Genomic DNA, 24,112 nt, shown 5'->3' with positions numbered 1-24,112 from the left:
TATACTCGCATGGTACATACACTGTCCCCCACACGATTTGTCTTACGTGTCCACTTATTTGCTTTAAGCCGCCTATCCCACACACAAGGACAAATACACCAAGGCTTTCTAACAATTGATTGTCTCTGAATAGTTACATCCACAGCCTTTTGGCGAGATTTCTGCCTCGTGTCAAAACACCAGCATGGCAGTGCTAGGAGACATGCACTTTACATCAAAACTATGAGGTACTAACATAAATTTTATATATTATTTGGACTCTTCAACATCACGAAACTGCCGCTTTATTTTACAGAGCGCCTATTACCTAGAAACAAACAGTGCTTACTGAAGATGAGCATGGAATTTATCCCATTCCATTAATTAATACTTTACTTTTTTTTAAAAGCCACTTTACGTACTAATTTGAGCTCATAGTGACGTCGCATAATCCACTAAACAGGAAAACCTATCTCACCTGATACAAACTCGGATGAGCACCAACTCGACTGGACAATTATTCCCAAGATGAAATGCTAAAACCCGCTCCATGCTGACCAAAACGAGAAGAACCCACCATTGCAAAATTTGAATTATTCTCTTCTCACCCTCCTAAAACTACACTCTCAACTAGTCTTTCTATAAAACGGTCACATCAAGCAGCCATTCCCAATCAAAATCAACAGACCAAAAAAGAAGCGGAAAATCAATCTCTTATAACTTGAGGAAAACGAACTCTTCAATGGCGGGAATCTCCCCTATCTTCTTCAAAGTTTCTTTGCTAGGTTGTTCATCCACCCCAATTGCCATTACAGCGTGTTTACGAGGAGCAATCCTTCCCACGCTCATGAAGCTGACGTTTACATTCTCCTCTCCCAAAACACTCGCGACCTTTCCAATCATACCTGGTTGATCCACCTGCCTGCAGAGTATAATGCTACCTTCCAAGCTCACATCAACATCAAAAGATCCAACCTTTGTAAGATGAGGGAGACCGTCTTTCACCCGACCTTCGAGCTTAATCTCCCCAGATTCCGAAAGTGAGCTGGCAAATCTAGATTCCACATCAGCAATTTGGACCTGCATGAATTTAAGTGGATTCTCGGGGGAGCCATCAAGGATGATTCTCTCCTCGGTTATCCTGAGTCCTCTTTGCTTGGCAGTGAAATCAGCATTGACTAAATTCACAAAAACACTGGATATGGGCTCAATGAGACCCTTGGTTATCATGGCACGTAGTACCCGAGTGTCCAGGTCATCAGGAGCTCTAGCAGAAGCATAAGTCACTTTCACTGATTTCACACCACTTCCTCCCGCTACCAACTGGACAGCCAGTCTCCCCAATCTCTCAGCAAGATCAACAAATGGTTTCAACTCTGTCAACACCTGCAGTTAGGAATGATGAAATAGAAGTCAACCAATTGTAACCTTAATTTTGCAATGAAGTTGAACAAATGATGTAAAACAACTTCAATCCATGAATCACATGATATTATACGCCCCTCAGGCAAGGTTGCCGGCACTAAAACAGGATAATTTTATCAACTCCAGAATTTCAAATGGAATAACATAAAATCAAGGGCTACCACTGATTGATAAGCTCCCAGTATTCTCAATTACTCTTACCAGAGTTTTTAAAACAAAATTCTGAAGTGGGTAATTAATTCCACTTGAGCAAATAACGTTTAAAACTTGGGCAAAAATTAAGGAAAAAAATTTGTTCCATACTCATTCATAGATAGATATTAATCCAATTTCTAAAAGCTTGGTAAATAATATAGTACAATGACGTCGTATAATTTATGTAGCCAACCCCAACTAGTGGGATAAAGCTTTTTATTATTGTTGTCGTATGTGCTAAGATTAACTCTTTACAACCAGAAAAATCTCATGCCGTACAGTTAGCTTTTACAAAGCAGGTTCATTTTCCCATTCAAATGCTATCAATAGAAAGAATGAGGAACTGTGGCAACAATTCAATGTATAAGATTGTTTGTCTTGAAAGGGAAAATGATAAATTTCCATTAGTACCTCTGCAGGAACCATTGGTGCGTTGACTGCCGTAGCAGCAAGCTCCCCTCTCAACGCCCCTACAACAGCTTCTGCTATTTCAACTGCCACACCTTCCTGCACAAAATTTTAAAGTTCATCAAACGATAAAAGGTGGGGCTCGTAACAAATTGCTCGACATACCTGAGCTTCCACAGTACTAGCACCAAGATGAGGTGTTGCAGTCACTCTCTCATGCAAAATCAATTTGCTGTCTTTTGGGGGTGGCTCCTCCGTGAAAACATCAAGCGCTGCCTGAAACAGAGAGACATGATTATTTAGCTTCCTTCACAGTGAAGTAGCGAACACATGGTTCTTCCAAATAAAAGAGATTCGAAAAACCTGAGCTACAATGCCATTATCTAGAGCCCTAACGAGAGCCTCCTCATCAATAACTCCTCCACGAGCTACATTGACTATCATAACTCCTTTCTTCATCTTAGCGAAAGTCTCATCATTGAGAATCTTTGATGTAGCGGGAGTAAGAGGCATATGTAAAGAGATAAAATCTGCAGTAGCAATGGCTTCATCGAAGCTCACTAGTTCCACCCCAATTGCCCGAGCACGGTCTGCTGGAGCATATGGGTCATGCGCAATGACATGCATACCAAGTCCCCTGGCTCGTCGAGCAACTTCAGAACCAACCTTCCCAAATCCCATCACGGCAAGTGTTTTCCCGACGAGGGACACCCCTACATACTTACTCCGTTGCCATTTCCCTGGATCAGCCAACATACAGGTGAATCAAGCAGCATGGACTTTAAAAGAGCGAGGTAGAAACAGAGAACATTACGATTTGTTTTGCATAAAAGGTTATAGGAAAGACAATATTCACAAGCTCTCAACTATAGTTTTCTTTGTCCTACAAAGTAAAACTACTTTGACTTTGTCATAGATACGCTCATTCCCGTTCTTTAATATATTCAAATCTATCAAACGAATCTACGATAGCTTTATCATATCCATGCAAAGCAGATCTCATCAAACCTTAAAAAGTACGAAAACAGCCGTCCCTCCTTCATTTGAAATGTGTGTCTTCTAACGGGAAATATTCTCAAGCACTTCGATGCACGAGCACAATCCCAGTATGTGAAAAGACTTCAACTTTCGTGGATTACTCAAATTCATTTAAAGCACAAAAAGAAGCATGCATGATCATAATTAAGACCAAAATCACATCAAATAGATACAAAGTATTCGATAAAATGCTCCAAAGCATAACAACGGCCAAATCGAACACACACTTCCAATATTCAATTTACTGACCAGCTTTCACGGACGAATCAGCTTGTGCAACATTCCTAGCCATGGCGGCCAAAAGCGCAATTCCATGCTCGGCGGCCGCCACCGTGTTGGCCGTGGGTGCATTCACCACCAAGCATCCATGCTCGGTCGCCGCCGCCAGATCAACATTGTCGATTCCAACGCCAGCTCTCCCAACCACCTTGAGCCTTCCACCAGAAGACTCGAACACCTCGCGGGTGACCTTAGTTCCACTGCGCACAATCAACGCATCGCAGAGCGAAATCTTGGTACAGAGTTCCTCGGGGCTCAGATTATAGGAGCAATCAACATTGGCGAACTCATTTAACAGCTTGAGCCCAGCTTCGCCGAGCTTCTCCGATACTAGAATAGTGGGCTTGGAATCAAGACCCGCGGAGACCACCACCACGAGGGGCCGTGCGGGTAGGGTCCTGCGTTGGCGGAGAGAGACGGAGAAGTGTGAGGATAGAAAGGGTTTGGAAGAGAGGGAGAGCGATGATCTCCAGAGGGACTGGGTACGGAGGGTTTGTGATGCTGAGGCTGCCATTGATGATGGGGTTGGTAAGTTCGGGTGTAGCCTGCCTTCGGCTAAAAATTGCGCCGCCGACTGATGAGGAAAGCTGAAACGAAAATGCGAGGGAAGGGGTGTTTTATACCATACCAAGGAGATTGAGTTGCACGCGCTGATAAGCAGAGTTTGCCAGTAATATTAACCAGAAAACTGGTCACTGAAGACTCACAGGTCCAAAGTCTGTGTGTCCCATTTCCCATGGTTTTCTCATCCTTGCAAGTGTTACTTTGGACGCAAGCAATTACCGGACACTCACCGAAGTTTGGAGAATTACGTCTACGGTCTTTTTTTTTTTTTTTTTTTTTTTTTGGGGGGTGGTGTTAACTGGAATCTGGATGCGCCTCCCAACATGGAATCCGGACGCCAGTGTACTCCACCATGGAAGGACTATAGATGTCTTTTATAACCAACGCTTCAAAAAAATCTAATATTAAATTATATCGCTGATAGTTTAGGTACGCATAACTTTACATTTAATCATATTTTGATCAACTCCCATCCTTTATTACTGAACGCGGTGATTGATGAAAGTGTTGTTAGGCTTTATTTTTAAGTTGGTACTTGGTTTGTATTTCCCTTTTTTTATCCAAAAAAAAATCTAATATTAATATACGCAATACATTAAATTTTTATTATTAATTACGGCTAACTACAGTGGATTTGTGATAAGATTTTATAATTAGTATTGATTTCTCCTTTAGATCACAATATAAGTCATAATTGACTGATTCACGATTTACGAATAATATTAGTTAAAATTTTAAGTTCTTAAAAATGTAGATATCTTTTTATTTACACTCTCTTTAAATATCTCATATAAGAGCCTTGATAATATTAATTAAAATTTTAAATCATAGTTTTTTTAAAAAAAATAATAAATAAAATAGAGATATAATTAAAAAATAAATATAAAAAATTATATAATACTCTATATTTTAAATTAAATAAGATTTTTAAAAGATATTTTGTGTTATAATTTGGAGAGAGTATGTGTTACAATCTAATGATGGTTGGTCTTAAAAGTTGGGGAAAAGTTCTTTTATTTCTTTGTCGCGCTGGAAAGCAAAAAAAAAAAAAATACAATATTTATAATATATAGAGATTGTGTATATAATTATATACTCTTTTTATTTTAAATTATAAGATATGAGTATTTTTTGAAAACGTTCGACATCTAACAACGTAAAACACTTAAACAAAAATAAACTTTTATTAATAATATTTTTTAATATTATTTTTTAAATATATTTTTTCTTAATATTCTTTCATAAATTGAATATTAAATGAAGGTATTTTTAAAAATTTATATTTTTATTTTAAAAAAATTAGATTATAAAGTGCATTTATTTAATTAACTTTATTGATATTTGTGATTTTGTTTAAAGGGAGAGTTTCATTACAAGATTAGGGATGAAGCTTAATTTCAAATCAGTTTCAAGAAATTTTGAAATTGCAATACTAGATCAAGGAATTAAATTGAAATTATATTTTGTTAGAAAAAGACCAAAATTCCTTTAAAATAATTTTTTAAAAAAAGTTTAATAACCACCAAGCCAATAGTGTTTCTTGATAACATAGTGTCAAATATAATATATAACATAATCCAAACTTTCAAACCAAAACTAAGTAAACTTGTTAATAATATTACTTGTTATTTTGCTAATAATGATTGTTGATTCAATGGAAACACTTGTTGACACTGTCCTTTACATGTTTAATACTAATAACTTGTTAAAACTCAAACTTGACTTATTATTTTACTAACATTGTTTGTTAATTTACTAGCAATCACGTGTATTATTATGCAACTCTCGATCAAAATTCATTGATTTGGCAAAAACAAAAGATGCATACACTTTCTTGATATTTAACTTACACCCAAAAAAATGGAATGAAATATTATATGTATTGACATGGTACATGGAACTGTTTTGACAATTTTAAATTATATAAAAATTTACATACTTAATATTATATAGTTAAGATTTTTATTTTTAATTAAATTAAGACGCATAAAAGGGCAAACTAATAGCTTGAGAAAGTTACAGGTTACATATCAGAGCCCCTGCAAGGTCCATGAAGATCAACGATAATAACAATAAATTTTATCCTCTTAAGTGATATCGGCTTAAGGCCCATAAAGACCATCAAAATAAAAACCAAAACAGCGTGTGGGAACTCTGGAACAACATGTGTTGATCGATATCATAAGCTTCCTTGGCCATGAAGTTGGCAAATCTAATGCATTCTCTGGAGGAAAGATAAAGCTCCACTTTGCAGTTCTAAAAGAGCAGAGCTCCTCCTATGATAATCAAATTTAAGGCATCAATAGAATCAGAAAAACATTGAATTCTAGTCATGCCTGAATAATGGAACATCTTCATTTGTTATTAATATGTTTGCAATGCTCATTTTCACTTTCTTAGGTGCCCCCCGTAGGTGCATGTTATTGCGTGACGCTTTCCCTGGCGCGTGGGGGAAAAAAAAAATCCATAGTAATCATCCGCCGATGGTTAATTTTATATGTTCACGCAACTTGAAGCAAACATATATAATTATTATTTTTCTGAACTAAAGAATGATTGAAAGCCAGTGGTGATGAAAGGAGGGCGCTCGGTAGGTGCCGTATTTCTCAAGATTTTGATCCGATCTTAGTGAAAAAAATTTCCGTACTCAAACTCTTATATTTAATATTCCCTTCTGTTAAAAATTATAAAATATTTTTAATTAAATTTTATTTTTTAATAAAACTGTTACCTATTTTCAAATTAATTATATATTTTTATATTTATCTTTATTAGATACCTTATAATAAATATAAAGTCACTATCGTAACATCCTAATTTTTAGATAAAATTTTTTTTATGAAATTTAAGTTTTTTTAAAAATGATAATAATAATAGAAATTTATATTATTTGAGGTTATTTGAAAATAATAATATAGTTAGGCATTTAATTATGAATTAAAAATTTAAATTTAAAATTATATAAGAAATATGTTGTTAAGATATAATTTTAAGATTTAAAAAAAATTATTAATGTGTGTGTGTGAGTTAAAAAAAAGAAAAGAAAAGAAAGTAAAAAAAAAGGGAGGGGATTTAGCCCCACATCGGTTAGATGTGGGAATAAAAGGCACCTCCTCATGTATAAAAAGAGGAGGTGCATTGTGGAAGAAGCATGAGAAAATTTTTATTGTAATTTGTGAAAATTGCAACTAAGAGTTCAAGATGTAATTTGTAAAAATTGCAAGTAATGGTCCAAAAATTTGAATAATTAAATTCAAGTCTATAGTTTTTTTTTAATATAATTTTGGGACCACAATTCTATTTTTATATTATTTTTCTCTCTTTCTCTCACGTTGCTCAACGTTTTCTCGCAAGGGGGGATTATATTTTTTTTTAGGTATGTTCTAAATTTCCTGTTTAGATTAGCATTTCAGTTAATTATTACCACGTGGTAAGCCCTCATTAGACCCAATGAGTGGCATGTCGCTTGGTCCAACTCACCTTTGGCCGGGTTGTTTGGCGTCCGAGCACGGCGAAAGGAGGATATAAGATGCAATCATACAAATTAAATACTTGTTCAGAGCTGGGAATTCGAGCGGGCCGACCCGAACAGGCCCGAACTCGAACAGGCCCGTTTTTTTAAAAAGCCTGAATGGCCAAGCCCGGTCCGAATTCCTTCGGGCTTCGGGCGGCCTGAATACCCGAATTGTATTTTTAAAATTATTTTTAATTAAATTTTTTACTTTAAAATTAATTATTTTATTTTATAAAAAAATATAAAATATATATTTTTAATACTTAAATGATGTCTAGGACTCAAATATATGATATTTTAGTATAAAATAACCTAAAAATTAAATAATTAATTAATATTTATTATATTATATATTTTTAAAAATAAAAAAATTTTATTCGGGTATTCGGGTCAAGCCAGAACCCGATCGAGCTTGGCCCGAATTTTTTCGAGCTTATTCGGGCAGGCCCGAATAGGCCTGAATATAAAAAAATATTTTTTTAAAGCCCAGCCCTAAAATTTTTAGGGCTAATTCGGGCTAGCCCGTTGGGCTCGGCCCGAATTATTGGCTCTATACTTGTTCGGTTTGTTTAAAAGTATTGTTCGGTTAAATGTTTTGTATGCCCATTTAGTAATCGCATGATTAGCTACATCCACATGCATCATTACATATTAATTTTTGGTTACTGGAACTTTTAAGTCTCATTCCCCGTGGTTAATATTTTTACAGGAGCGAGTCCGGCCGAGAAAGCACCAGAGGTGTAACTATGGTGTATGAGACACCATCTTTTACGTTGCCTCTTATTTTAAATTATACAATATATCTTGTGCCAACTTATGACATATCTTCTTTGTGAAGCATGTAAACTCTAATCCTTTTTATTAAAAGTATTTATATGACCAAGAGGATTATGTCTGTCCCTCTTGATTTATGATCTGATTTGAATATCATGACATGAGGATTATGTCTGTCTCTCATGATTTTAGTTTCCTTTTTGGATATTTTAAGACTTGTGTTATGTCTTGGATGTATCATGGTAAGAAAATTTTCTACCATGATAATGGTTTTAATAATTTACGAAAAATCGGTTTGTGAATTTGAGGGTGTTACAACTATCAATAAGAGCAGTTTTAAAAAAATAATAATTATACCTCCAAAGACTAACAATGCCTTATATTCTTGAACATTTGTTTTCTCAAAAAATGCCTTACATTTTTTAACGGAGGGAGTATGTCTTTATAATAATAAATCTTTTTAAGCTTTCAAATTTATACAAATAAACCCTACCTATTAATTCTATACCCCCTTAAGCTTTATTTTTGTGTGTATTTAAACCCTAAAACTTTGATTGATATAGGGATAAATTCTATAAACTTTAAGTTATGTATAGATAATTAATGTATAAAATTAATTATATAGAGTTATCTGTATAAATATAAAAGTTGAAAGAAGTTCATCGTAAGTTTTTAAAAGTTAAAGAAGTTATATGTACATGGTTTAAAGTTTATGAGAGTGATGTATAATTTAGCTAAAAATTTATTATAACATAAATAATATATAAAGATTTATTAACAAGGAATTTAAATATATAATGTCAAATATATAAGTTTCCTTTTCTTAATATCAAACAGGTGCTTCACGATTTTTTGATTCCGAAATACAATATTCTTTTTTTAATTTTGCCAATTCGCATGACTGAACTGCGGCTTTACCGACGAAAGAAGGGCTCATTGATTTTCTTAGAGTGAAAATTCTAATGAGTCAACAAAAAGGAACATGGTAATGCAGCATAATTCAAGTTTTCATGGATGATGATAGCTCCAAAGTCCAAAGAGACGAGCTGGGGACTGCAATGAAAAGGTAATTAAAAAATATAGAGAAGAAGTAAATAACACACACACACACACACATATATAGTGAAGGAGGTTGGAGAAGAAAAATTGGCATTTGCTTCTCCAAAAGATCATCCCACTTGACGGCAGGAAACGGCCCACAAATCAATTGCGGATCCATCTCACTTTCCCGTGTGCCATACGCACAGTGGAGTGCTGCTAGAAGAGGGTGTTTAACTTGTATTTTTTTTATTTTTTATTAACTTAATTTTATCTCGCTTGTATCAGAATGGATTTTGTCTAAGTTCAAAGACAATCAAAATGAAATTTTATAAGATGGAACGGAAAAAGAGTTGAAGACAGGACGGGATATGAGATTGCTCTCCAGACATCTTGTTCCATTTTAATTATTACATATATTATCTATTTTAAAAATATACATTAAAATTATATTAATTATATCAATTATAATTTTAATATGTGTAATTTTTTATTTAAAATTAAAATTTTTTTATGTTGATAATTTTAATGATATAGAGTAAGCAGTATAAAGTAATATTTTTCTTTATAATATATATTAATAATTATACTAATACAATTTATTCTTATATTTATCTATTTAATAACTTTTGTTTATATTGTGTTTCTTGCTTTATTTTCATATCTCAATTAAAGAACAAGAACAATAATTTAATATTATACCTGGCTTGTTTGTTGTTATTGCTTTTATAGCCTAGGAATCACTGATAATTGCTATCATGATGTGTCATGCACTTATAATTGTAATTGATGTAATTCAATAATTGATTTTAAATTATTGTGATTTATATGCACGAGTTTTATTTTAATTTTAAACTTAATAAATTATATGATTTAAAATTTTAATGAATATTTTTATCCACACCTTTCTCCCACATTGTCCGATTTATCTGTATAGCGAAACGTCCCGATCTTATCTCGATTATATTTTAATTCATAATGGAATGGGACGACTTTGAGAACGAGTTGGGACACAGCACAAAAATTCAATCCTTTTTTTTTATTTTTGGTGTCCTGATTCTGCCCCTTGAAAACCTCCTACTACTCATCGGACTTGTACTTTTTAAAAAATAATTGAATAAATTTAAAAAAAATCATGAAAGTAATCAGAGAATAATTAAAAAGGTGAAAATATGTATATAATATCTGAATCTGGTCCTTCTTTATTTCTCGTGTTAGAGCACGTACGAGTGTTAAGCACAACGCGTGTATGCGCATGGACGGAGCCAGCAAGGAGACCGCGGGGGGACAAGTTTTTTGAAGATTAATAATATACATACACTTGTTTTGGTAAATAAATAAATAAAAACAAACAAACAAAACATGCACATGTATTTAAACATTCATCACAATTATTTTAAAAAGAATATTACAGATTTGGACTTTCTTTCCTCACTATCCCAGAAGTTTTACAGTTGAGATCCAAACTGGAAACTGGGAAGAAACTGAATTGTTCTTTCTAATGTGTAAGTGCAGAGATTTGAATTTCAGAATGGATTTTGTTCGAAAAACATACACACCATGAATAAAATTAACATTGAATCACAAAAGTCAAACGCAAATTTCCTTTATTCCTGTGCTTGAACTATCCACACCAAATTTCCCCCACACAACAAAAGGCCAGACAGACAATCAGAAAGCTGATGAGAAAAGTCGAAATAACAAATCAGTCACGGTACTGCAACAAAATGGGAAAGATAAGCATCGGCGAGCATCTGACCCAGTTGAACTTGAGCCTCCGTGGTGAGATGAAGATTATCCTCCTTCAATGGCAATCCCTTTGCATCCACACAAACCACATTTGGAAGATTAATACTCTTCTGTGCTTCCCTCACTCTCTCTATGTACTTCTCATCACCTGACGCTATAGCCACCTGTGTCCATCCCAAACTCACATTTCACTCACAATTATATCAATAATTCATTAATATCATTTCAAAGTGTTGACTTTCAGAACACATGGCTCAATCAACAAGCTACCACGTTTGCATCTCTTTTGAATCTCCTCTTTTTTTTTTTTTTGGTTGAAATATCTTGACACTCATGTAACAGTAAAATGGTGACTAGACTTCTTGATTGAAAATAAAGAAAGTCAATATACAATTATTATTTTTTTTAAAGGTCACCTGGATTATTGGAAGCGAAGGCAAATGAAGGTCTTCGCGAACATTCTGGATGAGCTTCTCCATGTGGACTCTGTAAGCCTCGGCGTCATGCTCAACCAACGTGTCGCTCTCTCCTTGGTACCATAGTAACGCTTTGATCTCGCTTCGCTTCGACTTCGCGCTTTCTCTCGCTCTCTTCACCATTTCTTCATACAACTTCTCTCCGCGCGCCCACTCTTTTATGGCGGTGCCGCCCACCGCGCACGGCACCAATGCCAATGCTCCTCCCCGTACGTGCGGCCTCACAGCGTTAGCGAACGACATGCCAGGACCCACGCCGCATACCTTCGCGGCGTCGATATCGGCGTGTAGCGGCTCCGCGGCCGGTTCCCACCGGAGGTGAGCGTTGAGGCGAACGATGGAGGGATCTGGGCGGCACTCCGGCGGAACGAAGCCGTCCCATTGGTTGTGATTGTGGGGATGCCTGATGACGCCTCCTCGGCCGGCCATGTTACTTTGGCCGGAGAGAATAAAGATTTGCAGATCGGAAGGGTTCAGATCGGGAACTGTGCTCACTTCCATGGCTTTCAACACACTAGGGTCTGCGCTCTGTCCTTGTGTCTCAATCGTTGACATGGCTTTCTCAGGCGAAGGATTCAGGATCTGTTCTTAGGAGGAGGACTTGGTATCTGAAGCAGCCTCTCGATGTAGATTTGGACCTGAAAGTTTTGTGCTTTGAATGGTTGCTTCAACCTAAATTCAACGTCAGGACGATTGAACAATTTACGGTGTGTTTCGATGAGGAGAGCCCCCGGTCACGGACTGAGAGTCTGGCACAGTACACGATACCCGTGCGACGTGGATGTCATAACCCTCAAGACAATTAAAAATATTTTTTCAAATATTACAAATTTTAAAATTTAACTTCAATGATATCGAGTTTTATTTTTTTTTTTCTGCACAACAGTATGTAGAGTTAAGTTAAAAAAAAATAATTTTTTTTATGTTCGTGCTTATTAATCCAAATATTAAAATAAAAAAATTTTATTTTTTAGAATATATAAAATATAATTAAATATTAATTAATTCTTTAAGTTTCAAGTTATTTTATACTAAAATATTATATATTTAAGTCCTACATATCATTTAAATATCAAAAAATATATTTTATATTTTCATAAAAAAACATTATTAATTACACCCATAATTAAAAGTATTATTCTATTTCTATTTATACATCACTCCTAATATTCTTATCAGAATCAAGAAAAAAACTTACAAATTTCATTAATTTCAAGACAATTATTGTTCGGGTATTTGGGCGCAATACCTTAATTGTCTTAAATTTTATTGTCTAGGTATTTAATTAATATTTTTTAGGAAGTTTTAGCTCTCTTTTAGCCTATGCAAGTAGCGGTAAATATGAAGGGAAGCATCTGATAAGTGCAACACCCACGTAAACACCAAAAGAAGGCAGCGCAAGGCTGAACTACAAGTTTCTGAAAACAGAGGAAGCAAGTATCTTAATTTTCTTAAAGTTAATGAGATTTGTAATTTTTTTTCTTGATTCTAATGGAAATGTTATGAGTAATATATAAATAGAAATAAAATAATACTCTCAATTATGGGTATAATTAAATATATTTTTTGATCTTAAATGATGTATAGGACTCAAATTTATAATATTTTAATATAAAATAACATAAAATTTAAAAAATTAATTAATATTTAATTATTTTTTATATATTTTAAAAAATAAAATTTTTTTATTTAGGTATTTGGGCTAATAGACACAGATATAAATTTTTTTTTAAGATTAGCCCTACATTTTTTTTTTCAAGTGGGTTCAGGTTGATTTATCGAGCTTAACTTGAATTATCGACTTTAACAACAAGAGAGGAAAGAAAGAGAAATTATGAAATACAATCATATATATTGAGGTGAAGTCATAATAAATATAATCTATTACACATGTCACATCAATTTTTTATTTTTTTTAAATATAAGTATAGAACTTGGCACTTTTTGAAAAAAAAAAATTCGTACAAAATTTGGCTTGTGCGTAGAACAAAAATTGGAGCTCAGTGTCCTTGAAGTCAAGTTTTAAAATTTGTAGTATTTGAAAAAATATTTTTAAAAGCAAAGCATATTGGTAAATATTTTTTTGTTGTTGCAGTATCATGGTCAAATTGCCCCACAGCGCTCAATCAACATTTGGTCATATCTCAGGAATGCCCTGAATCAATAATTGCTGCCTTAAAACTGTCAATTTGGTCCCGGAATTACTGCATTATCTTCTACTAATAACTAACACGAATTTGTTCTGCTTTTTTTTTGAGTTTCCGTTGTATCCAAGAAAAAAAAAAGGAAAGAAGAAAGTAACTAACATGAATTTGGTGTCTTGTGCTTACTGTAAAGTGTTTCTGTTGACTGAAAATAAGAATAACTTGCGAATGAATCCTTCTGTGCATATTCGTTTTTTTTTTTTCCTCTCCTTTTGACCAGACCATAGATTCGCTCTATGGTTCCTCTACCAAGTTAACTTTCATATTGAGATTTTTTTTTCATTTATTAAAAGGTCAAATTGGGATCCCTATTGGGTGTCACTTTCATTAAAAGACCATCCCCTCTCAGGGACTACGTGTAGAGGCACATCTGTCCATTGGGGGAGGCAGCCGCAGGTTGCTACATATCATCCAATTTGTGGAGCTTTCTGGATCTGATGTTTGTGAAGAATCCTTCCTTCGCATATGGACGCCATGAACTTTCTGTTTCTTTGACTTCTTTGTTAGTGTCTGTAAACTTAAGTTTGGTGTTTGCGATGAAAGGCATTCAAAGAACACAAATCTGAATAATCTTCCAACCAAGGTTTCTGACTGCCAAAGGCAGAGCATGAGCAGGAGACTAGTTTGAGCCAGCACTTCAAACCGAAAGCGCTACCACATTATATGAGCAACCTTAAAACAGCTGTGATCCTTCAACCACCCAGAAGCCAAGCAAACACAAATTCTTCACACGGATCTCTGTCTCATCGATGATTAGTTTAAATGTTACCTTGTTATGAACCAGAATTCACATTGTACGCGTGGTCACAATCTATAATGTGACTTGTGAGTAGTTGTAGATATCAGAAGCTTTCATCAATCACACACCATGCATTTACCTCTCGACGTCCTAGGTCCTAACACTCACCGCCTCAGATTACAATTTTTTAAGGTTTTCCTGCCTAGCTGTCAATATTTATTGGCATTCATTGTGAAATCCAAGGAGACAAACAGAGGAAGTTTCTTTCAGATCACAGGTTACAGACAAAGTATTTCACTCGGCAATCAAACGTAAAATGATTTCCTCACATGGACAAATGGTCATCTTTCTTCTTCCGTGCAGGCTCTAAATCAACTTTAAATTAAACAAGAATATAGATGAAAAAGCTAAGAAATTTTGATCTAAAATTCATGCCTGGGGCTACGATACATGATTGCAATGGAGAGTCAATTAGCTACGAATCATCTTCTCTAGCATGTGTTGAGTTTCTTTCATGGAGGGTCTCTTTTGAGGGACAGGAGAAGCACAGCTAAGCCCCAGCTTGAAGCACCCCAATATAACACGTTCCTTATTTTCGATCTCAGATCTTATGGCCACGTCAGCCACCCTCAGCACCCTATTCCTCTCCTCCTCCACGTCATCACACCAAGGCCATTGGCCTATGTCCAAGTCCGAGATAGATCTCCCGCTGAGAAGCTCGAGCAAGACGATGCCAAAGGAGTACACATCGCACTTTGGGTTGGGTCTGATGCTTTGGAACCACTCTGGTGCTTGATAGGGAAGTGGGTGGATCCCACCAGAAGAGGACGAAGCCATCGGAGGGAGCTGGTCTTGTACTTGTTTTTGTTGTTGTTGTTGGGTATGGCTGGCTAGCTGGCGAGACGAACTGTTAGCTTTGAGGTTGAAGTTGTTGGAGTTGCAAAGTAGGCGGTCGAGGCCGAAGTCGGTGATGACGGGTTCCATATCAGAGTTAAAAAGGATGTTGGAGGGTTTAATGTTGCCGTGGACATGTTTCTTGTCGTGGATGAAAGCTACGCCTCGTGCTATTCCTCTTGCTATCTTCAGCCGAGCTTCCAACGACAAGCTCAAGGGCGACGACCCTGTTCTTCCTGAATAATTTGTTCACTTCAGTATTAGTCATTATTAAATATCATGAAGAATAATAAACATGTTTAGTTTTAACGGGGTTACAATCTAAACACAAGAAGAAAATTGCAAAGCAGATTGTGCAGTGAAGAGTTACTTTAAGGTTGGCCGGAAAAAAAAAAAAAAACGAAAAGACTTACTGTGACAAAGGTTGGCGAGGCTTCCATTGGGGACATAGTCACAGATCAGGAGCTTCTCATCCACTCCCCAGCAGAATCCACGAACCCTAACCAAATTGGGATGACGAATCTTCACGATTGTTCTGACTTGGTTTTCGAAATCCTTCATCTTCTCCACCGCGCATTCTCCAATGCCTAACCTCCTCACAGCATACGCTCTTCCATCCTCCAGCACTGCTCTGTACACTATGCTCCCTCGGCTTGTTCCCAGAATATACGCTGACGATGTTAACAACGTCTCTAGCTCCAGCCTCGTCTCTCCGTCCATCATCACCAGCCTCCCTTCTTTCCGGAGATTCTCGTTTTCGGTCGTCATCTCAATCTTCGCATTACTATTCTCTTGGTCGCTGTTGGAGCTCGTCGCTTCCGATGTCTCCTTGTCGTCATTTGCTAACCAGAAACAGGGGATTGTGGGTTTTTTGATTTCCGGGTCTTGTTTCGATGTAGTCTTGATAACATTTTCGGCGGGTTGAGCATCTTTTTTCTTTCGTTGTTGGTAGACCAAGAGAGCTATCGCGACTAAAAGGCCTATTCCGGCAATGTCGCCGACAACGATTCCAGCTATGCTGGATGGTTTGAGGCTGTTTGGAGGCTTATTATGTGACCCGTTGGGGGTTGCTGAACCGCTTGTTTCGGGGTTGGCGTCAATTGTTTTGGGTATGGCTGCGATTGCTGGGGTTGATGAAGTGGTTGCATTGGGCGGGTTTGAAGGAGTTGAAGGAATAGAACAAAGAATTTTCAGGGGCTTTCCGCAGAGATCAGAGTTCCCAGAAAGTGACTCTGGTTTCTGATTAAGCAAAGCCAGAGATTGTGGTATTGGACCCGTTAGATTGTTGAAGGAGAGATCCATTGTGGAGTTTCCAGGTATGTTTTTGGAAAATTCTGGTGGGATTGTTCCGGAAATTTTGTTGTATGAGAGGTTCAAGTATTTCAAGCTATCCCCACCAAAGTCATCGGGTAAAGACCCATTAAGCAAATTCGAAGACAAATCTAAAATCTGAACAGAGTGAAACCCACTTGGAACTCTACCAGAAAAGTAATTACTCCTCAAAGAAACCAAGGTAAGATTTTTCAAAGTAACGAGACTGTTTGGGACCGAACCAGCCAAGGCATTGTCTGAAAGGTTTAGAAGTTGAAGAGTTTTCAACTGACCAATCGACTCAGATAGCTCACCTGAGATGACATTGTTGGCTAGAGAAAGAACTTGAAGCTCAGAAGCGTTGAATATAGAATTGGGTACTGACCCGTTAAGGAAATTGTCGGAAAGATCAAGCTCTCGAAGGTGTTCGATCACCCCAAGGTCTTCAGAAATCGAACCTAGAAGCTTGCTTTCGGGAAGAGCCAAGCTAGTCACTCTAAACTTGCCTCCAATTTTCGTACACGTGACTCCATTCCACGAGCACGGTGACACATCGCGGTAGCTCCAATTTTCCAGGACTGAATGTGGGTCGCTGAGGATCGAATACTTGAAGGATAGCAAGAGAACCCCATCAGGGTTCAGAGCAAATGACCGAAGAAGAAGAAGAAAATGAAAGAACAAAACTTTACACCCCAAACGAGAATTCTTGGAGTTGAAGTTCATGGTTCCTTGAGATGATTGTGGTGGCAGTAGTGATAAAACATAATGGCAGAAGCTACGAGTTCATGGTGCAGAAAAAGGGAATGGAGAGAGGAGCAAAACGGAAATGGTGAACAACCGCAATTTCCTTATTCTGTTGACCAAATCTCTAGAGAATTAATGGAGAACTATTTCTACGAGCTGCTACTATCTGCATTGTACTTGGTGAAGCAGACAAAGTGGTAGTAAGGAAACCGAAATGATTGAATGGGTAGAGACTACAGAGAGCAATAGCAGAAAGAGATGATAAAGACGAATTGAACCTAACAAATCAAAAGATAATAAAAGCAAGTTTTATGGTGCAGCTCTGCCAACTCTCGCTGTTATGCTTAGAAAACTCAGATATTGGGAGTCATGACTGGCAAAATATAAAAGAGATGATGAGTCCATTTGAAACTACAAGACACCCGAGTGAGTTGGAATCCATTCCTTCCCCACCATTTGGGCGAGTGAAAATTTAATTACTGCATCAACAAATGGATTCTTAACAATGATAAATTTTCTTGTATGTCAATCCTTTCGAATTTCTATTGGCTGATTAAAGTAGTTCTTGATTGGACAAAAACATTTATGCTTTATTGTGTCATATGGGAACCATCAGAATTGCACGAGATAGCGCTAGTAGTTGGGGGCTAGTTTCCGTGCTATTGCAGATTGCAACATTCAACTCTTGTTAAACTTGGAGCGACCGCACTTATGCATTATAATAATCTATAAAAAACTGATCCACTTCTCATCCTCTTTCGTCTTTTGTATTTTATATTAAATGGCCATCAGAAGATTTAAGAAACATGTGATGGATAATCCTAACCCCTTATTAATGTGTCATGAGGATCATCAATTTAGGTCTAACAGCTATGTGAAGAAAGCCACCAGAACTTAGCTAAACGTAAAAAAAAATATCAGCCACCAGATTAACTGCCATCGTTCATTTTCACTAATTTAGACATGATTTTGTGATATATATTTCACCGAGAATGCTTATACTTTGTGGGAAGAGACAAACCATTCACATTAGACTACCTTTTTCTCAGGGCTTGTGCTTTGTCCCAGACCAATACATATGTTAATATAAGCAATAAGGGCCTCCGTTCAAATAAGGCACTAGCATAGAACTTGGACAATCTCACAGGGCAATTCAATAATTTGGAAGAAGCTTAAACTGCAGAAACAGTACCATTATCATAGAAAGAAGATGAGAGGGTGTATTTCAATTTCAGTTAAGTATAATTGATTATAAATTTTTTTATTAATATGATTGATTTTAAATATAATTGATCATATTATGTGATATTATATAATTGATTAATGATATTGATTTTAATCAAAATTAAAAAATAAAATTAAAAAGATAAATTGAAAAATAGAATTGAAAATCAGATAAAACTATAAACACTTATGTTACATATTAAAATTAATTATAAATTTGAAATGATATTTTCAAAAAAAAAATATCAAAACACGTGTTATTATGCATGCCAAAATTAATTATAAATATAAAATTATGATTATTTCATAAGCTATTATTACTTGCTTTGTAATTCATATTTTCAATTATATTTTCTAAAAATTTATTCAAAAATCATATAGATTATTTTACAAATCATATTTTTAGGTTTATAATTAATTTTGACATATATATATATATATATATATAAAGGCGTTTAGAAATTTTAAAGAAACATGATTTTGAGTTTAAAATTATTTTAAACATAAATAATAAGTGTTTAAATATTTTTATAAAAATATGATTTTAGATCCATAATTAATTATAATATATAATAAAACTGGTATTTAAGCCCGTGCAATGCATGGGGTCACTGGGTTAAAAATAATTGACAAAGTTAAGCAATGAGAAAGTGTGATAAAAGAAGATAAAGTGTTTTGGACGTGAGATTTGTGTTTTAAATTAAATAGACGCCAGACAAAAACAACTGTTAAAATAATATATGTGTAGGGTCCACCAAAATTAATGAGAAAAATTATTGTTGAAACAACTGTTCATTCACAGTAAATTCGACGGATTTTACAATGTATATTGATTATTTGAATATATTTTTATAAAATTATGATCTTAACCTCACAGAGCCTGGCGTCTGGCAGAGGGAAGTTATGATTTCATTGCCACATTTCACACATATGGAGAAGTTGGACCCCGTTCTCTCTCTTTTTCGGTATCTCTGAGGGTGTTCGGAGGAAAAAAAGAAAGGGAAAAAGGATTAGTTGTTAAGTTATCTTCTCTTTAATCTATTCATCTGTCGGAAAACAAGGGAAAAGAAATGAAAGATAAAATAATTAGTTCTTTTTATTATGCACAAATTTTGTTATTAGAGGCAATCCGCAATAAAACTCAACACTCCGATATTTTTACATTAATTACCAAAATTTAACACACACACGCACAACTGGCTGACTCTCTCTCTCTCTCACAGGCGCATGTGCATTTGTAATTCTACATGTGAGTATGGATTTTCTTTCTTTGCCATGTACTTTTCTCTGTTTGAAAAGGAACGTCAGGATGGATGAGTAGTGGGGCGAAACTATTGAAGTTCACATGCATTATTAATTTATATGATTATTTTGGAAAGATGTTGAGCCATGATTGGGCAAACTCATGTAACGTAGGACAGAAATTTTACATGTTCCTCCAAAACTGTGCAGAACTTAGAAACAATGGTCCCCTTATCAGTCTGTGAAAGGCCTCTCTCTCAGTATCTGTCCTTCAACTTGGACCAAATCTCCGCCCAAAAAGGATAAGGGCGAGCATCTTCTTCTTCTCTCATACGGCACGATCATTGGAAACGCCCGTAAAACAATAAGCAAAACCCTAATCCCCTAGCTTTCACATGCACTGCACAGAATGGGTCTCTGTCAGCCTGTGGTGAAACTCACAGTAAAAGCTCCTCATCACATGGTTCCGATTCCCTTCAGTGACACTTAAATGTAGTAAAAGAGAAACCGAACCAGAGAAAAGGTGAATTATCCTGGCATTTTTGAAATATATGAAAGCAATTTTTTTTTTGAAGCGTACAACTGTGTAGAACTCATGCAGGTCAAAATTACCTATCATGGGCTGTTTACTTACCCCGATTAATGATGACGTTGGCTACATGTTTACCTGCGTCTGATCAGAGCAAGAAACAACATCAAAGATTCTGGGGTCGAAGACAAAAAGGCTTTTATTATCTTGGTGAATGGAGTTTCCCTCGTGACCCCATGGAGGACGATTCTCTTTGTCCTCCTTATCTCCAAAAAACAGAGGACATCATTATGGGTAATACATCTCATGCCAACAAACTACTATCTTTTCAACGAAGCCCTAGTTGTTGTTTACAGCTATTTATTATCGCTTTTTGGATGAAATCTGTTGGAACTCTGTGCGATTCAAATGTTCATTCTGATCTCTGAAACGAAGAGGCGTGACAGACACAAACGAAGGAAAAAACAAAGTACTTGTCGTATGATGTGAATATTGACAATATAAGATTCAAATTCATATCATTGGCTCTAATCAAATCTTATAATAGCAGGAGGGAGCCTCCATTTCAATCCGAATATGTCTTTTTTTTTTTTTTAATTCAATAATCCAAACATGTCATTCAACAGAAGCATTGACGGTCCAGAGGCATCTTTCCCTTCTTAATATGACGTGCTATAGTTTAGTGTTTTGCGCTCACGTGTCTAACAAAATCCTTCATGCATCTCCGATCGCACGAAAAACTTTGGAATTTAAGATGAAGAAACTCATAATCTGGTCCTTAGATTATTAAACTTATTAACAAACGATCTGTTCTAAAGAGTTTCACTAGTGTCCTTAAGTATGAGTAGTCAATATGATAAATTGTTTCACAAGTAATTTAATTTGCTACTAGCCCCTCAATACGTCAATATTTTGTCCTTTTATTTTATCAAATCATGTAATTTAATTTTAAAATATTTTCCAATTATATTTTAAAATTTAAACTAAACTGATTTATTTATCGTCAAAAATAAAATATAAAAGAGGGCGGTAAATATATTCGAAAATCATGATCCAGGACGGTAAGGTCAGGTTTTGGGCTTTCTGGACTATGATCTTGGACTTCAACTAAAGCCCATGGGCGTCCTTCTTTCTCTGTTTGGGCTTTAAGCCCAAAACAAGTAACAGCAAACTCAATGTCGGAGATCGAGAAGCAGAACAGGTTCAAATATACTCGGGCCTTGTGAAGGTAGGCAACACCTGATACTTCCCTTGTTGCGGTAAGAATGCAAACGCTACTTTTGCCGGCTGCTCGCGCTGGCATTTTCATGGCGATGACGCCGGTCTCGTCGGCAGCTCATGCCAACTCGCCACCTCAGCTCCCGCGACTTGTTCGCAGGCCGAATCCGTCGCCCTTGCATTCTGTGCCCTCTTTCAAACCCTTCCAGTCGCTGGCTTCTTCGTCTTCCTCGTCTTTTCTTTTCGGTTCTGTCTATCGACTAGTGAAGCACCCATTCCACGTAAATGCTTCTTCCGAGGTTTCTACTGCTTTCACTCCCTCCAATGATGAATCAGAGAAAGCAAAACTTGCTCAGGTATTCCCTCTCTCGCACCGTCCTCTTCTATCTCTATCTCGCTGGGGTACGTCTTTGAATTCCTCGAGCTTAGTCGATGAGTTACTGATCTCTCTGGTTCTGGATCATTCCATGACCAATTTAAATTCCATTTTAGGGTTGAATATTCCGTGATCAATGTAGTTTATTTTATGCAACTGCAATAATTATTTATGTGTAACATGACATTTTCGTGGTTTTGATCTATAGGTTTCTAAGAGACTGGAGAAAACGGCGAGGTATTTTAAGCGTTTGGGTAGTTTAGGATTTTGGGGTCAGCTAGTCTGCACCGTTGTGGCTGCTGTAATATTATCGTTTTCTGTTGTTGTTACCGGAAAGATCACATCTCCAGTTACGTTTTATGCTACTGCTGGTGGAATAGCGGCTGCTTTTGTTTCTGTGTTCTGGTCTTTTGGATATCTTCGGCTATCTGAAAAGCTTCAAAGAACTGCCAATGAGCCTACCAAGGTACTGTTTTATATGAATGGAGCTTTGATGCTTTTAAATACTGAATATTGGAGACCGTATTAGCTGCTGTATGTCATGCTTCTGAATTAACGGTAATCCCAGCAATAGTACTCGATTGTTATATAAAATTGTCTCAACTTTGCTTTCATGAATGCTTTTTAGATTGTATTGTGTAGCAGCATTCGCCTTTATGTTTGGATCAAAGCCTCCCTACATGAATTTCGTTGGCTAGCCTTGGATATACTAGGTGAAGCATCTATTTAGAGTCACCGAGACATGGAATCTTACTTTTTCTTGACATGTAGAAAATGAATTGATGAGGCAACGTTAACCTCGTTTCTTCTCTGCTCCTAATAGTCTGGTGCCTCAGAGGTGGCTTTCTTGGCTGACAAGGGATAATTTCAATGATTCTTGTCAAACATGATGTCTTATCTGTTAAGTGAGTGTCACTTGATAGTTTTACCTTTTTCTTGTGCTTTCAGGCTCCCGCTCGGGCTGATGTAGTAAAGAGCTTGAAGAATGGCATAGTACTGAACATTTTGGGAATGGGTGCTGCTATTCTTGGCATGCAAGCCACTGTTGGATTGTTGGTCGCCAAGGCTCTGACTTCCTCGGCAAACCCATATTATCAGGGAATCTCTCCTGGATACAACCCTGTTCTTGCGTTGGATGTATTTTTGGTGCAGGTAAAACTTGTTGGTTCAAGTTGACTACTGATATAACCTGTTTTTTTTCCAAGTGAAATATGATAGTTGGAGACTTGGATCTTCAATAACAATATGATTGAGATAAAATAGCTAAATTGACTTATTGGAAAGAGCATCACACATGGTTTGCTTCAGTATCTTAGATATACTTGCAGCCCAATAACTTCTAATTGTTTAAGAATTAGCTTTTACTATCTGGCCTTTAGCAATATGAGAAAAATCTTAGCTGAAATTAGTCATGTTGCTGAACTGTGGGCTAATGGCAAATGATCTAATGACACATGCAGTTTGCTGTGTACAAATAACTATTTGTTTAACAAGTATCAACTACTTTTTTTTTTTTTTAATTAAGTGATTAGTACAATCCTGCAAATGTACAAGGTCAATCATAGTAATAAATTACATGAAGTAGTTTTAGAGTTGAGCCTAATAGGTTACAGTCACATTTATAATTAATTTCAACCAAAAAACTAAATAGAGTTTAGAAGAGAATAAAACTAACCAAGGCACTAACACATAAAATTGTGGTTCAATCATTGGCAACAGCACTAGGGATTGGGTTCACTTAGTTGAGGGGATAGATTATGAGCTTGGACTTTTAATAGTTATAATGAGAGTCATTATGATTGTATCCTACTAATCTGTCTGCCTAATAGGTTGTGCCTAACTAATCAATAATCATCTTTCAGCTAATGACCATGTTAGTCATATCCATTAAAACGTGATCCTAAGCCATCACAAACTCCTACATCTATATCCAGCCTAAGTTGCTTATGTCCATCTTCATAGCCCTATGCTTCACTTCTCAGTCCATTGCAAACATTCTAAGAGTAACTACATGGTTGCCAGTCCTATAGTTAACAAGAATTGCCACTAAAAAGAAAAAGAATACAATAGGGAGTCTTGTTCATATGTAACTATGGATCAAAACCCACGAGTCACAAAATCATTATTCAATTAGACTATCCAAAGCTAAGCTACATTTCTGCCTCTAGCTTGGAGATTTAGCAACACCTAAA

General features: G+C 36.0%; 4 protein-coding genes across 4 annotated transcripts; 1 reads left to right on the top strand and 3 right to left on the bottom strand.

The window, feature by feature from the left end:
* Positions 1-216: 216 nt before the first annotated feature.
* Positions 217-4,055, bottom strand: LOC129296344 (D-3-phosphoglycerate dehydrogenase 3, chloroplastic-like). The gene is made up of 6 exons (XM_054934935.1): positions 4,021-4,055; positions 3,295-3,974; positions 2,371-2,747; positions 2,173-2,283; positions 2,011-2,106; positions 217-1,365 (listed from the first exon to the last, which is right to left on the bottom strand). Exons 1-6 carry the CDS (start codon positions 4,053-4,055, stop codon positions 694-696), a joined length of 1,971 nt encoding a protein of 656 aa, XP_054790910.1. The 3' UTR covers positions 217-693.
* Positions 4,056-10,585: 6,530 nt separating this feature from the next.
* LOC129296343 (probable carbohydrate esterase At4g34215) lies at positions 10,586-12,169 on the bottom strand. Its single transcript, XM_054934934.1, has 2 exons — positions 11,380-12,169; positions 10,586-11,127 (listed from the first exon to the last, which is right to left on the bottom strand). Exons 1-2 carry the CDS (start codon positions 11,992-11,994, stop codon positions 10,924-10,926), a joined length of 819 nt encoding a protein of 272 aa, XP_054790909.1. The 5' UTR covers positions 11,995-12,169; the 3' UTR covers positions 10,586-10,923.
* Positions 12,170-14,575: 2,406 nt separating this feature from the next.
* On the bottom strand, positions 14,576-17,583 carry LOC129296342 (receptor protein kinase-like protein At4g34220). The gene is made up of 2 exons (XM_054934933.1): positions 15,690-17,583; positions 14,576-15,512 (listed from the first exon to the last, which is right to left on the bottom strand). Exons 1-2 carry the CDS (start codon positions 17,308-17,310, stop codon positions 14,854-14,856), a joined length of 2,280 nt encoding a protein of 759 aa, XP_054790908.1. The 5' UTR covers positions 17,311-17,583; the 3' UTR covers positions 14,576-14,853.
* Positions 17,584-21,563: 3,980 nt separating this feature from the next.
* Positions 21,564-23,096, top strand: LOC129296341 (protein TIC 21, chloroplastic-like). Its single transcript, XM_054934932.1, has 3 exons — positions 21,564-21,900; positions 22,129-22,386; positions 22,869-23,096. The coding sequence occupies exons 1-3, from the start codon at positions 21,592-21,594 to the stop codon at positions 23,094-23,096; spliced, it is 795 nt and encodes a 264-aa protein (XP_054790907.1). The 5' UTR covers positions 21,564-21,591.
* The last annotated feature ends 1,016 nt before the right edge of the window (positions 23,097-24,112 follow it).

Source organism: Prosopis cineraria, unplaced genomic scaffold (assembly GCF_029017545.1).
Source record: "Prosopis cineraria cultivar Desert tree isolate PC_DT_omini unplaced genomic scaffold, ASM2901754v1 PC309, whole genome shotgun sequence".
NCBI classification, from domain to species: Eukaryota; Viridiplantae; Streptophyta; class Magnoliopsida; order Fabales; family Fabaceae; genus Prosopis; species Prosopis cineraria.
Note: the sequence above shows the minus strand (reverse complement) of the source record. Positions and strands in the feature narration are given on the sequence as shown.